At 52.0% G+C, this 13,087-nt stretch overlaps 1 protein-coding gene across 1 annotated transcript in view; it reads right to left on the bottom strand.

Moving 5' to 3' along the window:
• The window catches only part of RYR1 (ryanodine receptor 1), a 110,091-nt gene that overhangs the window by 62,906 nt on the left and 34,098 nt on the right, over positions 1 to 13,087 (bottom strand). Inside the window, exons 20-36 of the mRNA XM_044434928.1 lie at positions 12,769 to 12,985; positions 11,804 to 11,908; positions 11,518 to 11,621; positions 11,018 to 11,101; positions 10,316 to 10,475; positions 9,536 to 9,683; positions 8,928 to 9,130; positions 8,233 to 8,407; positions 7,326 to 7,534; positions 6,145 to 6,527; positions 5,043 to 5,175; positions 4,144 to 4,304; positions 3,807 to 3,972; positions 2,747 to 2,833; positions 2,404 to 2,630; positions 1,341 to 2,127; positions 1,200 to 1,262 (exon numbers count right to left, since the gene is read on the bottom strand). Of these exons, the coding sequence (XP_044290863.1) occupies positions 1,200 to 1,262; positions 1,341 to 2,127; positions 2,404 to 2,630; positions 2,747 to 2,833; positions 3,807 to 3,972; positions 4,144 to 4,304; positions 5,043 to 5,175; positions 6,145 to 6,527; positions 7,326 to 7,534; positions 8,233 to 8,407; positions 8,928 to 9,130; positions 9,536 to 9,683; positions 10,316 to 10,475; positions 11,018 to 11,101; positions 11,518 to 11,621; positions 11,804 to 11,908; positions 12,769 to 12,985 (3,412 nt within the window). The remainder of the gene's footprint in view (positions 1 to 1,199; positions 1,263 to 1,340; positions 2,128 to 2,403; positions 2,631 to 2,746; positions 2,834 to 3,806; positions 3,973 to 4,143; positions 4,305 to 5,042; positions 5,176 to 6,144; positions 6,528 to 7,325; positions 7,535 to 8,232; positions 8,408 to 8,927; positions 9,131 to 9,535; positions 9,684 to 10,315; positions 10,476 to 11,017; positions 11,102 to 11,517; positions 11,622 to 11,803; positions 11,909 to 12,768; positions 12,986 to 13,087) is intronic.

The raw sequence follows: 13,087 nt of genomic DNA, 5'->3' as shown, positions 1-13,087 counted from the left end.
TGGCTGCATGACTTTCATAACCAGAGACACAAGATGGAATGGGCACATACAGACCTTATTCTGGCGTGGCTCAGTAGCTGAGTACTGCTCACAACTCATGACCTACTAATTTGGACGTGTCTAACTAGCTTGAGTGGCTCGGTTCATTTACGTAGTTTGGGCATCCCAAATTGGACTGGTCCAGGACCCCCACCCCCCTGCCTCAAAGATCAAGGCTCCTGAGTTCATCTTGACATTTCTGCTCCTCAAAAATTTCTTGCTGTTCTTTCCGCATTTTAATCCCTAGTTCTGCTCTTTGTCCTTTTCCTCATGCAAGCATACAATAACAGAGCTGCATGGGCCCAATAAGGCCATCTGCTCAGCTCTTTATGTGCCTGTTATAAAGTTCTCCTCTACTGCTCTTCGCTTTAAACGCATCAATTTGGATCCTCACATTGCTTCCATGAATGGAACAAAGCCCACATCGTGCAATAGAGGGCTCTCCCTTCCCCGCTTTCTTTCTGAAGCAAGCTGCACCCCCTGAGATCTGCCGCTGGGATAGCAAGATATGCAGACACAGTGCAGGAACCGGCAAACAGAGGAGGAAATTGCTGAACACTCCCCTCTCCGCAGGAGCAATGGCGCGACAAGCCAGCATCTAAACTGCAACATCCCTGTAGGCTGAATGCACTGTGGAACCCATCACTCTGTACTGCCCCCCGGTTCCCTCCCCAGCCTTAATTTCCTCACCGACTGACCGCCAATTTTAGATTGTGAGCTTGCAGGGTAGGATTACTGTGAATCACGACTAATGGTGCAGTGCAGAGTCATTGTGAATGGTTCACAAACACAATCATCATGGGAAGGAGGCCGCCTGAGCCGCTTCTGAATGCGGCAGAGGAAGCTGCCCCACACCGAGTCGCACGAGGGCTTCGTCCAGCCCGCCGTTGCTGGCACGGACCGGTAGGAGCCCCCCGTGGTTTCTCTCCTAGCTCTGCCTAGAGAGGTTGGGGATTGACCTGGAGGCTCCTGCATGCAGAGCTGGTGCTCTGCCAAGATCAGGCTGGTGGATCCCTGGGGGCTCAGCGGGTTGAAGTGCATTCTCTGGGCAAGGAACTGCCCGCTGTCCCTGTGTGAAGAGGAGAGCTGACAGCGACTGGAGATGATCCGAAAGCCAGCTGGACCGGCAGAGAAAGGAAGTGCCTCAGCCAGTGCTTTACCTGCAGCTTGACAGATTCAGGAAGCTTCATCTGCAGCAGGCCTTCCTCTAGCCCTTCTTCGTCCTCCTTGACTTCGGCCTCCCCAGCCTCGATGGCTTTCAGCTCCCTCTCCTCAGCTCCCTGCTTCTGCTCCCCTCCAGCCTCCTTCTCTGCTTCCTCTTCAAACTCCTCCTCTGCCTCGGCCATCTCTTCCTCCTCCAGCTCCTCCTCCTCCTCCGCAGGCACCTGCTCCTCTCCTTCTTCAGTCCCCGCCGGCACCTCTTCCTCCTCTTCCTTGGGCTCCCCAAATACGTTGGGCTCGATCATCTTGAGGATGTGGCGCACGTCCTCATCCTCAAAGACACCCATGATGAGGAGGGTGCAGATCAGCTTGAGGACGGGCACAAACTGGAACTCCACGCTGCCTCCCACCGGGTCCCGGGTGTGCTGCCCGCCATCCTGGACAGCCTCGGTCAGCATGTTGATGGCCTTCACCTTCAGGATGTCCAAGGGGATGGAAGGGCTCAACTGGTACAGCTCAGAGCTGGTGCTGACGAAGCAGGTGTCTGCAAAATGCAGAGGGGGGCGGAGGCAGGTGCTCATGCCCACGCCGGGCAAACCGGGCTTCTTCGTGTCGTCCGGGAAGAGCGTGATGCTCTTGGTCTCGTCCGTCATGGGGACGATGAATTCGTTGTTCATCGTGAGGCGGGAGCGCTTGGCCGACTCGAGGTGCATGCTGATGAGCAGGTCGTAGTAGCCGCTGCGCAGGAGGCCCGGCAGGTGGTTGCTCTCGATGGTGTACAGCAGCTGCGACTCATCCACGTGGCTGCACAAGGCGTGCGCCACTCGGTTGTTGCCCAGGGCACACACGGCGCAGTACAGCTTCAGGGTGTGCGAGTGGAACTTCAGCAGGTCCAGACGCTCGGACAGCTCCAGGATGTCGATGCACCTGAAAGGGGGGAGGCAGTGGAAAGAAATGAACACCTGGGCACGTGTGTGCCATGGTTCCACGTGTCCTGAGCAGGCAGCGAATGCCCGGTTCTTGATGGACAAACCTATTTCTGATCTGCCTGTTAAACCCTTCCACGGACACAGGGGACAGTGGCCAAATCACGGCTGATCTCTGTCCCAAGGAGGCAAACATGGAGCGTGTCCCTCAAAGCATCACCCCAGAACATGGATCCCTCGGCTCCGCTTGGGCCGCAGGGGGACACGGGCAACCCACCGGCTTTCCTCGGGGATGTGGAGGGCCATCATGATGTTAGGCTCAAGGCACTCGACCATCCAGCCGTGCCGTTCGCTGAAACGGGCCACGTCTACCCGCAGGAACTCGTTGGGCATGCGGCTCCAGGTCATAGGTGTCAGCACCTGGATGACAAGCCGAGGCGGGCACTGGGGTTCGGGGTTCTTCCTCTCACTGCGGAACATGGCAGCTGAGATGGGCATGATGTTCTGTTGGGGAGGAGGGGGAGACACAAAAGGAAATAGTGACCCTCGGAATAGAGAAGTGACCCGTAAAACAAGTGCCCCAAGTTCTAAGGGACTGAAGTTGGGCAGGTGGAGCTTACCTTCAGCTTGCCTAGTTCAAACTGGATGACGTTCTGGCTTGTTGGGAGAGTAAAAACAGCAGGAAACAGCTTGGTGTTTGGCTCCACCTGAGGTGGGAGGGGAATAGAAATAAAAAACAGTGAAAATACATGGTGAAGCAGGGAAGGTCTTTTTCTACTCAGGAATATGGGGAAACATTTGGTAAAGATGTAAAAATCATTTTGGCAGAATACTGGGCTGGCCAATTATTTACGTACTTGTTTTTACCAAATATATGTCTATTCAGAAGTAAGACCCATTGTGTCTTACCATTCCAGAGAAATGGGTATAGGATACCATTCCAGGATACCGTATCTGGAAAGATACCATTCCAGAGAAATGGGTATAGGATTACAGATTAGGCTGCTATGCCAGAACACCGACTGAACACCAGTTAAGGCTGAAATCCTATGCACGTTTGGACAGGAAAGGTCCCTCAATTCTCAGCATTCCCCAGTCTTAAAGCAGTTTAAGTTTGTGTAGTGGGCGAGCCTTCCAGTGGGAGAAGACACCCGACATCTTTCAAAAGCTTCTAAGAAGAGCCCTGATTCTAGGGAGGTTGCTGCAAGACATGGAAACTATGGATTTCCCTTGCTGTTTGCCTCAAGCATTGGTGTTCCAAGGCTGTTATATATCCTTACCTATTCCTGTGAGGTTTGCTGCTCTGTATTGCAGTTTATTGTTTTAAATATTTTCATTGTAGTTTATATTTGTGACTGCCTGGATTGCATTTTAACTGCTGTTAAGTGGCTGTAAAAACATATGTTATGGAACAGATTAAAAATATAACACAAAAATAAAGGCAACTGGCTTTGAACCTGGAGGGCCCATTTGGTGATCATACTAAATACCTACTAATAGATCTGTTGTCTAAAAACGGCTTAAATCTATTTGGAAGAGGGAAATCCTTGTGGCAGCACATTCCATTAACATATGGCATGTTCTGTGAAGAACAGTCTCTCCCCTGCCAACCCCCTGCACCCACTCACGGTCCAGTCTTCTGTGGAATGTTCCGCCCTTCCATCAAAGGGTTTTGCTCACCTGAAAGAAAGTGTTGACCTCTTTCCCATTGGCTGTGAAGCTCATGAAGCCTGTGGCCAAATCAACAAGGCAGCCGATCACCAGGTCCACGGTGCTGACGCGGGTCTGCTGCGTGCTGCTGACAAAGTCCCCTCCCCAGACCATGTAGCAGTTGCTTCGCTTGATGCTGCCGAAGGGAGAGAGAGCTGACGGGGCACGCCAGGACCCATGCTCCAGTGCCCCCCACGGCTAGTCGGGCCCAGTCTCAACTCTTGCCTCCTTCCAGTCAGCTAGCCACAGGCCTCAGGAACCATTTCTGAGAGGTCCCTCACGCTCAGCACATCGGGCTCTCTCTCACCTGTCATGGATGTTTCCCTTATCGTCGCCCATGGTGACAGTGACATTGCGCACTTTGGTGAGGTCAAAGTTCATGTCGTGCTGGTGATAGTCAGGTGTGACCCAGCCGACCCAGACACAGGTCGGCTCCTGGCCTGCAAAGATCCGCACCGAGTAGTAGTACTGCAAACGATGAACAGAGTAAGAGAGGCGGGATGTAAGTCAAGAGATCCTGGTCACCATTTTTTTAGGTGCACAGGCAGCAGCACAGGCGGAAGATGGCAGTGAGTGCAGGATCGTCCTCAAGCTGCCTCTCTGAGCCTTCAGTCTCCAGGACCTGTTTTTCAGCTCCGTCTGGACTGGCTCAGCTTCCAACCCACATCCTATCTTCAGCTTGTTCTCCTGCAACCATCCCAGTAATGGACCGAGCACCTTTTCAAGACCAGCACAGATCCCTTGGGATTCAAAGGTGGGAAAGAGGCAGAGCGGGGCGCCAACAGCATAGTGGGAACAGTGCAGTGAAACATCTTCTAGAGGACCTTCCATGAGGTTCGTGTGGATGATGAAGAACATGTGCGGTACACTTGAACCCTGAGGCACATCATAAGCTTAATGCCATAGGGTAGAACAGATCACCCACTTGGAAAGCCACTCCCAGGAACAGATCACTTCCTGGGAGTGGCTTTCCAAGAACGGGGACCATGGTAACTTTCTTACCAAGAAGACCATCCCAGGAAAGCAGAAGGTTGCCATAGTCAGTGATATTAAGGTAACGGAAAGGTCTAACATCTACGCGTTTTGTTAACTCAGTGGAGTTTTTTTCATTTCTTTTCGGTAGGTCCAAAGCATGGGGAAAGACCAGATGCTCTGGAACAGAGCAAAGATTGCGAGCAACCCTCCAAAGAGCCATGCTCTGGTTACCGTTGTGGTGTTCATGATGATCTCAGGGTCATCTCTATCATCTGGAACAACCTCTTCTTCCAGTCGCGGAACTGTGGGTACTACGGGAGGCGGGGTGATAAAAGTGGTGGCCTTCTTGGCTTTGAACAGGAAGCTGGAGATAGGAGGGGAAATATTATCAGAAAGCGCAGGCCGATGCACAATCCAAAACCTCCTGCCCGGTTTTCCCCAGAGCTGCCAAACTAACCATGAACTCAGTGGGAGTTATTCCAAGTAAATATATATCCCCAGCTGTTAATTACACAAAGGCAGCAAAACAGGTGCAGGAACCAGCAGCCCTCACAACAGGATGCTCCCTCTCTCACACCTGTGCCCGTTTGCTCACCACAAGACTGCCCATGCTGGGAAAGCCAATGTGCATATTATTTTGATTGTTTCTTTTAAAAAACTTATATGGGCTTTTGGTGTCTAAGAATTTATCTCAACATCAGTTCTGAACACGTCAGTTCCGCCATTACAACCCCTTTACAACCCCTTTATAGCACCTGCAAAGAAGATTCCATATCCCTTCTTATCCCATAAAGGACAGGCAAGGAACTCCTGAACCTTGTCAGGTTCTAACTGAGCCTGCTGGGATTCCCCAGATGGCCATGTCTCTTCTCTCGTCCCACCTGCTTTCCCTCAACCAAAGAGTCGTTTGATGATTTTCCAGCGCTTGTGCAACACTTCACCATTCCGGAGGCAGAAATGTCTCCCCAACGGCTTACTTGCTGCCCGTACGCACTTCCTTCTACAACGTGCTGCCCTTTTCGCTTCACCCCTTTTGCCTTACCCCTCAGTGGAATGCCAGACCAAAAGTGTCTCCAAACTCGATTGTTAAAACACACACACCCACCAATCTGTTTTAAATTTGGTTTTCAAATCTGCATCGTCATCTTTTAATGCTTTGAAGGCTTTAATATGATGCATCTTTCATTGTTATTTTTGATGCGCTGTTGTGAACCACCCAGAGAGCTTCAAGTGTTGGGTGGTATAAAAATTAGAGAGGGAGAGGGAGAGGGAGAGAGCAACAGTTGGCCCTGGGGCTGGGAAAGGCTGCCTGCGCTTCCTTAAGAGGCCTCACCCGCGCTTGGCCTTGCTTTTTTCCGTGGAGGCGTCCTTCTCGTTCTCAGCCTTGGAGGCCTCCTTGGGAGGCTCCTTGGGAGTGGTGGGCGGAGCGGGGCCTTGCTTCTCCTTCTCCGCCTCCTCAGCCTCTTTGCGGCTGGCAGTTTTCTTCAGCTGCTCGAACTCCGAATCCAGGTCGACGTCCTTGACCTCGTCCTCAGGGATGGTGAGCGTGTGGGTGAGAGGCGTTGTTCCGGCGGCGATTTTGAACTTCTCGTGGAACTCCACAGGCATGCTGAGGCGCAAGAAGAGAAGCTCCACCACTGCGTTCTGGGAGCCAAAGGTCCGGTGAGTCAGCTTCAGGCACGGCGGGTTGTCCACGGTGCCGTCGATCCGCGACACCTGACGGAGGGGGAGAGAGGAGCACGGAGTGGGAAGTGGTGCTGAGGACCAGGATCAAGCGGACCCTCCACTGGGGGTTGTCAGGCTATGTCCGGGGGACTCCTTGGAGGCTTGCCAGAACCTCCTTCATGAGAAATTCGGTCATGGGAGAGGCATTATTTTGAGAGAATACCTGCTCACCATGACGGAATACTTATTCGCAATCAATGACCATGGACTGCAATGCCCATGGATCTCCCTTCACCCCTCAGCAGGTCTGGCCTCACAGTTCCACGTCTCCGAATAGCCCTCCCTCCTTTACTCTTTCCAGGCAGACCTAGCTACCTTCCATCACAGCCCCTAACTGCACCCCACATACACCACCATTTCATAGTGTAATTCTTCTACTCTCCAAGAACTGGTCCCTTTTCACCACCGCGGCTTCTTCACAGTCCCTGCCTCTTTCCTTATGTATCTCTCCGGAATTTTACACCTCCAGAGGAACGGTGATTCTATTTCTCCTTACAATTCCCCCAGGAGCTGTTTCGCTCTCCTGCCTCCTGCCTTCCTCCCAGGCCACAAGTTACTCTCAGAAGTTCCCTCCTACTCCAACTCTGCAGCTTCCCTCCGACCAGTGCTCCTTTTCCATAGAAGATGTTTTGCTCACAAGCTCTTTTCTCCTGGACACCATCTAGATCTTTACCTGCAGCCAGGCCTCTTTGGGGTGTCACGCACAGAAAACGGCCCCCCTGCACACCACGCCTCGCAAGCAGGCAACCGGCACGGTTCGGCTCGTCCCGAGGCGTGTCTCCTACCCACCTCATAGTGAGGGTGCTCCACTGGCACAGGGGAAAACTGGGGCAAGCTCTTGCTGAACCACATGGTGATGTCCCGCTTCATGTTGATGGCAAAGGGCTCAAAGCCTTCCTGCAGGCCGCAGATGGTGAAGTAGCGAAGGCTGCTGACATCCTGGCCCAAGTTCAGACGCCCAACCTGGGACAGGCCCAAGCTACAAACGGGGATGAAGCCTGCAAGTGATGGGGAAAGGAGGTAGGACCGCATCTCCTCTGGCTCCCGCCTTCTCCCTGCTCTGCCCAGCGTTGTGCTGTAGCTGGGGCACGCAGAGCTGCAGCTCCGGCACTTTCTCACTGGTCGCCCACCCACCGTCATCCTTCCCTGCCTCCTCAGAAGCTGGGGGTGGGGAAGAATGCTCCCATCATAAATAGCGTTCCCCATCATAAAGCAACACGTCGTGGCTTGATCTTGAACAGGCACTGAGGGGCCATTATCTTTACGAAAGACCTGCGTCAGTGGTCGGAAGGTGCTGGGCTGGAAGGATCAGTAGCGACCAAGGCTCCTACACTCTGTAATCTGGACTTTTGTTCTGTGGGGTTTTTATATTGAGCTGAACAAGGGGGGCTATGGGCACCACATGGTAGACCCCCCCATCCTGCCAACTCATTCCTGGACTGTAATGCCGGAGCAGCATTTCCCAACATGGTGTCCTTCAGTTGCGTTGTACTCCAACTCCCAATATCCCCACCAGAGGGCTCTGGACAACATGAGTTGTAGTCTATCACATCCTCAAGGCTCCAGGGTGGGAAAGGTTGCATGGGAGTGTTTCATTGTCCTTGTTGCTGGAAGAACCTGTGAGACCCACCTCCGGGTCCCTCGTCCAATCCTCGCATGCCCAGCGGAGAAGGAGAGTCTGGCTACCCCCACGTACCATCTCCAATCTCGACCTCTTTGAAGGCCAGTTCCGACCCCGAGTCGCTGATCAGCATCTCCCCATTGAGCGTGAACATGATGCTGTTGTCGCCGAGATCTATCATGCAGCCAACCACATCACCTGGTTGCCACGGGCGCCCAAAAGGCTCGCTGCCCACATGCCAGCGTTGGCCCTGAAGGGGAGCAGGCAGTAAGAGATGTCTCAAGAACAAGCAACGAGATCAGAAAAACCTGGCCAGGGGACTAGAAATTAAATTATGCATTTAATCTATATGAAATCATATAGTATTCATATCACTATATGCACTTGTAGAATATATTTAATATAATTAACTTTCATATTTTAATGCAGATTTAGCTAAGTTTGGATTTTGCAATGGAGTTCTCCAATCAACAACACATATCAAATGCGTATATTAGGGGAAATACTGTTTGAAAATGCATTGTGTTAGGAAAGCCGCTCGTAAGTAATGTTTACATTAGGCAAACACGCACACACAAAAGTAAGTGTTGGAAGAAAAGTGTGCAGAAAGCTTCTAAATTTTCATATGAATACTTCTGAAAAGTCTTCAGAGTTCAGGACAAACAAGACAAAAGGCTAGAGAAACTCCGAGACTGCATAGGTAAGAAACTGAGAGAAACAGAAAAGAGCTGGTTCCCCTTGGAGGATTCAGCCTGTTCCCCTCGACTCACCCGATGCCCGTTGAAAACATAGGAGAGCTCGTCCGCTCCCAGGTCCACGTCGGGCCGCACATTCGGCCGCGCCCAGCCCACACGCATCTCGCCGGTGGTGACTGCCTCAAACTCAAAGTACCATTTGCCCGACTTCACTGCATAGAACTGCTCAGCCCGGAAGATGCGGACCTTCTCTGACCGGCTTTTGGTCAGGTCTTGACCTGCTTCAGGGCCCAAGAAAAGGGCAAGAGGTGAAACAAAAACATAATCTACCGATGGACCTTCCACAAACTCTGATCTGCCACTTTCTTTCTAGAGAGAGCCAAGTGGCAAACGTATGCTTCCCTCTGCTATCATTTCACCGATGCAAAATATGTTTTCCCCACTTTGCTATCTAGCATAAATCGAGAAATGAAAACCCCACCCTGAAATTACTCTAGTAGAACAGCAACAAGTCAAAAGAAACAGCCAAAAAGGTGCCACCCCTGAGAAGGCCTGCAACACACTGAAGGCAGGAGCAGCCACAGCAAGGCGCCACATGAAGGTCGGTGGAATTTCCCTGCTCTTTCCCCCTGCTCTCAGCAGCATTTCCAGTGAGGCAGACAGAAGGGCAGGATGGAGCTTACTGGCTTCCTGGTCTGGCGGCTCAATGTTGTATCCGTAGCCAATGAGGGTGCGCACCGCCTCACGCAAGCTGTCCCGGTTTGTTTTCTTGGTCCGTTCGTCTAACAGGATGTACGGCACCAGGCGGGGGTTGCGCTTGTTTTTGATGTCCTGAGAGGCAGAAAAAAGGCTGAGCAAAACCCCACATTTCACACCCTACACAGGCAGCTACAACAACAGGGCAAAGCATGTTGAACTAGGAAGGTGGCGTGAAAAGGAGACGGGGCCTGGCTCACACATCTCTTTCTGCCTTAAGCCACAAACTCCCACGCCTGGGTCTCACTGGTTTGGCAAAGAGTGCAGAGCTTCTGACTCTGTGATCAAATCTGGTCCTGCAAGGTTTTCCAAAAGGCCACGTTTCCGTCCTCCGGCCTCAGCCCTCTTTCCCCAGCCACCAATCATTTGGTGATGGCGTGGCTTGTGTGTGCGTTTTTGCTATTCGAAAAGGCCAGACTCTTTCTCCAAAAGCCGAGGTACTGGTAGGAAAAGTTAAGCTAAAACATGCTGGAACTTTTTACCCTGCCCACTTGCCTTCCACACTGCCCATCCCTGGAATGCAAGAGTTTCTCTGAACTGAAATACAGCCCTCAGAACGGAAGAGTTTCAAAACTTGTGGTCTGGCATTAGGGTCTCTGCTCCACCCCTCTTACACCCAGTCCTGCCAGGAACCGACTTCCTGCATCGTGCCCTGGAAGCCCACCAATCAGCGTGATGCCAAGTTTGATCCCGCTGGAATCCCAGACCTGCATGACACTATAGGTCCAGCCCTGCTGGACACGATCCCTTGCCCAGACGTTGTGCCCGTTCTCAGCCAACTTGTCCACCAGGGTATTCTGGGCTGGAGTTAGCTTGACATGGTTGAGATCCAGCGGTGCTGGTTTATAGCCGTTGGACATCGTGTATCTATAAAGGAAAAGGACAAAGAAGGCTTTAGAACAGGGTCAGGCGACTTGGCCTGGTCTCAAAAGCCTCTACAAATGGTCAGTTCAGACGTCTGGTAGGAGTGATCTGTCCCCTCCACAGGCTGGTTGCTGTAGGGATAAGACTGAGAGCAGCAGCGGGAGAATGATGTCAGCTGCTCTGCATTTGTTGTAAGACAAAGCAGGATACAAATCAAATAATTAAATAAAAGGGATCCCCCAACCCTTTCTTTAGAGCAAGGCCTACATTCCAAAGGCCATCATCCCCATCAATCCACTCAGACCAACCTAACCGACATTGAACTATATGGGATTGTGCTGCCACCTCCTTGGGAAATTTCCACGCCTCACAGGCTGGTTGGGGATGATGGGACTTGTAGTTCAATGCCCCTGGGAGGCTGGAGAAGACTGACCTGACCCCTAGCGCAAAGCCAATATATGTATGCACATGCATCCAGATGCGCAAGCGCACACGCACTGGGACTATATGTTGGCCTCTGCTGGTAGACAAGCCAAAGCACCTACGTTTTGGGAAGCTTGGTTTTCTTGAGGTTCTCTTCAGCTTTTTCGTCTGCCATCCCCACATGGCAGCCCAGAGCAAGCAAGGTCCTGTAAGCGCACAGAGATGGTTAAGTTTTGGAAGCTGCCCCGAGGCTTGTTGCGAATGGGGCGGCATATAAATGTTCCAAATAAATAAATAAAGTTCCCTTGTCGAGAAGGGAGGTTCTTCCCTCCCTCCCCTCAGGGCAGCGGACAGTGATGGCAAGCAGCTGGGCCTGAAATTCTGGGCATTCCAGGCTCATAAATCTGGAGGACACCAGGCTGGGGAAGGCTGCTTGAAGGCAGCCTGGCTCGGGTGCTTTTTCCTGCTCTCTGATGCAGCCGGGACTTAATTTCCAAGTGCAGACTAGTTTAGCCTGTCCAGTGACCTACACATGTAGAGTGGATCACGTCCTCTCAAAAGACAGTGGACGTGCTTCAATTTTACTTGAGTCTTTGCTGAACCTTTTCCATGATCGACTCACTTGAGTGTCTCTCCCGACATCTGCAGGTTGTAATTACGTTCTGGTTCAGGCAGGCTATGAAAATCCAGCAAACACGGGTGCAAGCGCTTGTTATCATCTCGGATCTGAAAAGGGGAAGAGGGATTACAAATTCAGGGGAAATATCCCCATCAGATGTCTTTTCTCATTGCCGCTGAGAAACCCAGCTTGGCTTGTTCCATGGCAGGTGGGTGACGATGGGGACAGAGACAGCGGTGGGGTGAAGGAAGGGGAAGGACAGGCCTATTCCTGGGCAGCAAACACTTACAGGTCCGTAAGTCCACCCTTGTTCTATGCGGGTCAGGGCCCAAAGCTCATGAATATTCTCGGCCAATTTCTCCCGGATCCGCTCAAGGTGTGGGGGCAATACGATCTGCAAAACAGGAAAAACGGTAGTGGAAAAGTTCTGACCCAAAATTTCAAAACAGAGAAAAAGATTCTGACTGACTGCTACTCTGACCCAGGTCAAATCTGAGGGAGAAGAGAGCAATTAATTTCAAGAGGAAAAACACTTGGGCAGAAAGACTTAAGTGAGAGAGCAGCAGAAATGCATGTGGGCGAACAGCCAACTAATCCGAGGGGATCGGATGCAACACAGCCCCGTCCCTTTACTGCAGCAAGTGCCTTTGGACAGCAGAGATGCAGGATGCCAAAGGCAAGTTCTGGGGCTCTCACCCTAGCAGGCCTTGCCTTATCACCACCTCTAATTGACCAAAAGGGTGCCCCACCACTTGCTAATCCAACAGCAGATTTTTTTTAAAACCTAAGTACTGTTCTACAAAATGTTGTAAGAACAATGAGTGGCAGACTCCATCTTAAAGAAGAGGCGTTCTCCCTTCTCCCTCACACTGGAAGAGATACCTCCTTCCACGTTAGAGCCAGCTGCAACAAATGCATCCATTTTACAGACAGAGGCATGGGTTTTTTTCCCCATATCATTTTACTCATATGCCCTTTCATGCAAGTTCGACTGGCTACTGGTTGATACTCAGGAGATCGATCAACAGCCCTCCTTCACTCCAGGTCCACTCAGCTTGGTCAGCCCCATGTACTCCCTTCATTTCAACTGTGCCCCTCTATTTGCATCTCCGATCAGCCGGGAGGGAGGCCGTGTGCTGGGATCTCACCATGCATGGAGGGGAGGGGAGGGGAGGGGAGGGCATGCATGGGAAGCTTCTGGCCTCAGACCCATTCTCCCAATTTCTGGTGCTGAAGGACACCGAGCCCCTTTACCTGCATGGTGTCAACTGGGTAGGGCGTGAAGGAGGTGTGGGACAGGGACTGTGTAGGGCCTAGGAGATTCCGGAACCCGTTGAAGTCGTGCTTATACTCCTTGATGGGCTCCACACGCATCTTCTCCCGGGGCAAGAGGGCCTCATAGCAGGGAGCGTAGCCCGGTGGGGGCAGGAACTTGAAGTCCCCATGGCGCCCTCCCAGGAGGAACCGCACCCTGAGAGGGGAGGAAAGAGAGGTCAGATGCCGGCCCTGGGAAAGGACCGAGGTCCGTAAATTTTAAGCTGCACCAAAGGTCTTTGAGAGAGCTGCTGTGGGT

Source organism: Varanus komodoensis, unplaced genomic scaffold (genome assembly GCF_004798865.1).
Source record: "Varanus komodoensis strain SLA01 unplaced genomic scaffold, ASM479886v1 scaffold29_1, whole genome shotgun sequence".
NCBI classification, from domain to species: domain Eukaryota; kingdom Metazoa; phylum Chordata; class Lepidosauria; order Squamata; family Varanidae; genus Varanus; species Varanus komodoensis.
This window is presented reverse-complemented; position numbering and strand designations above follow the sequence as displayed.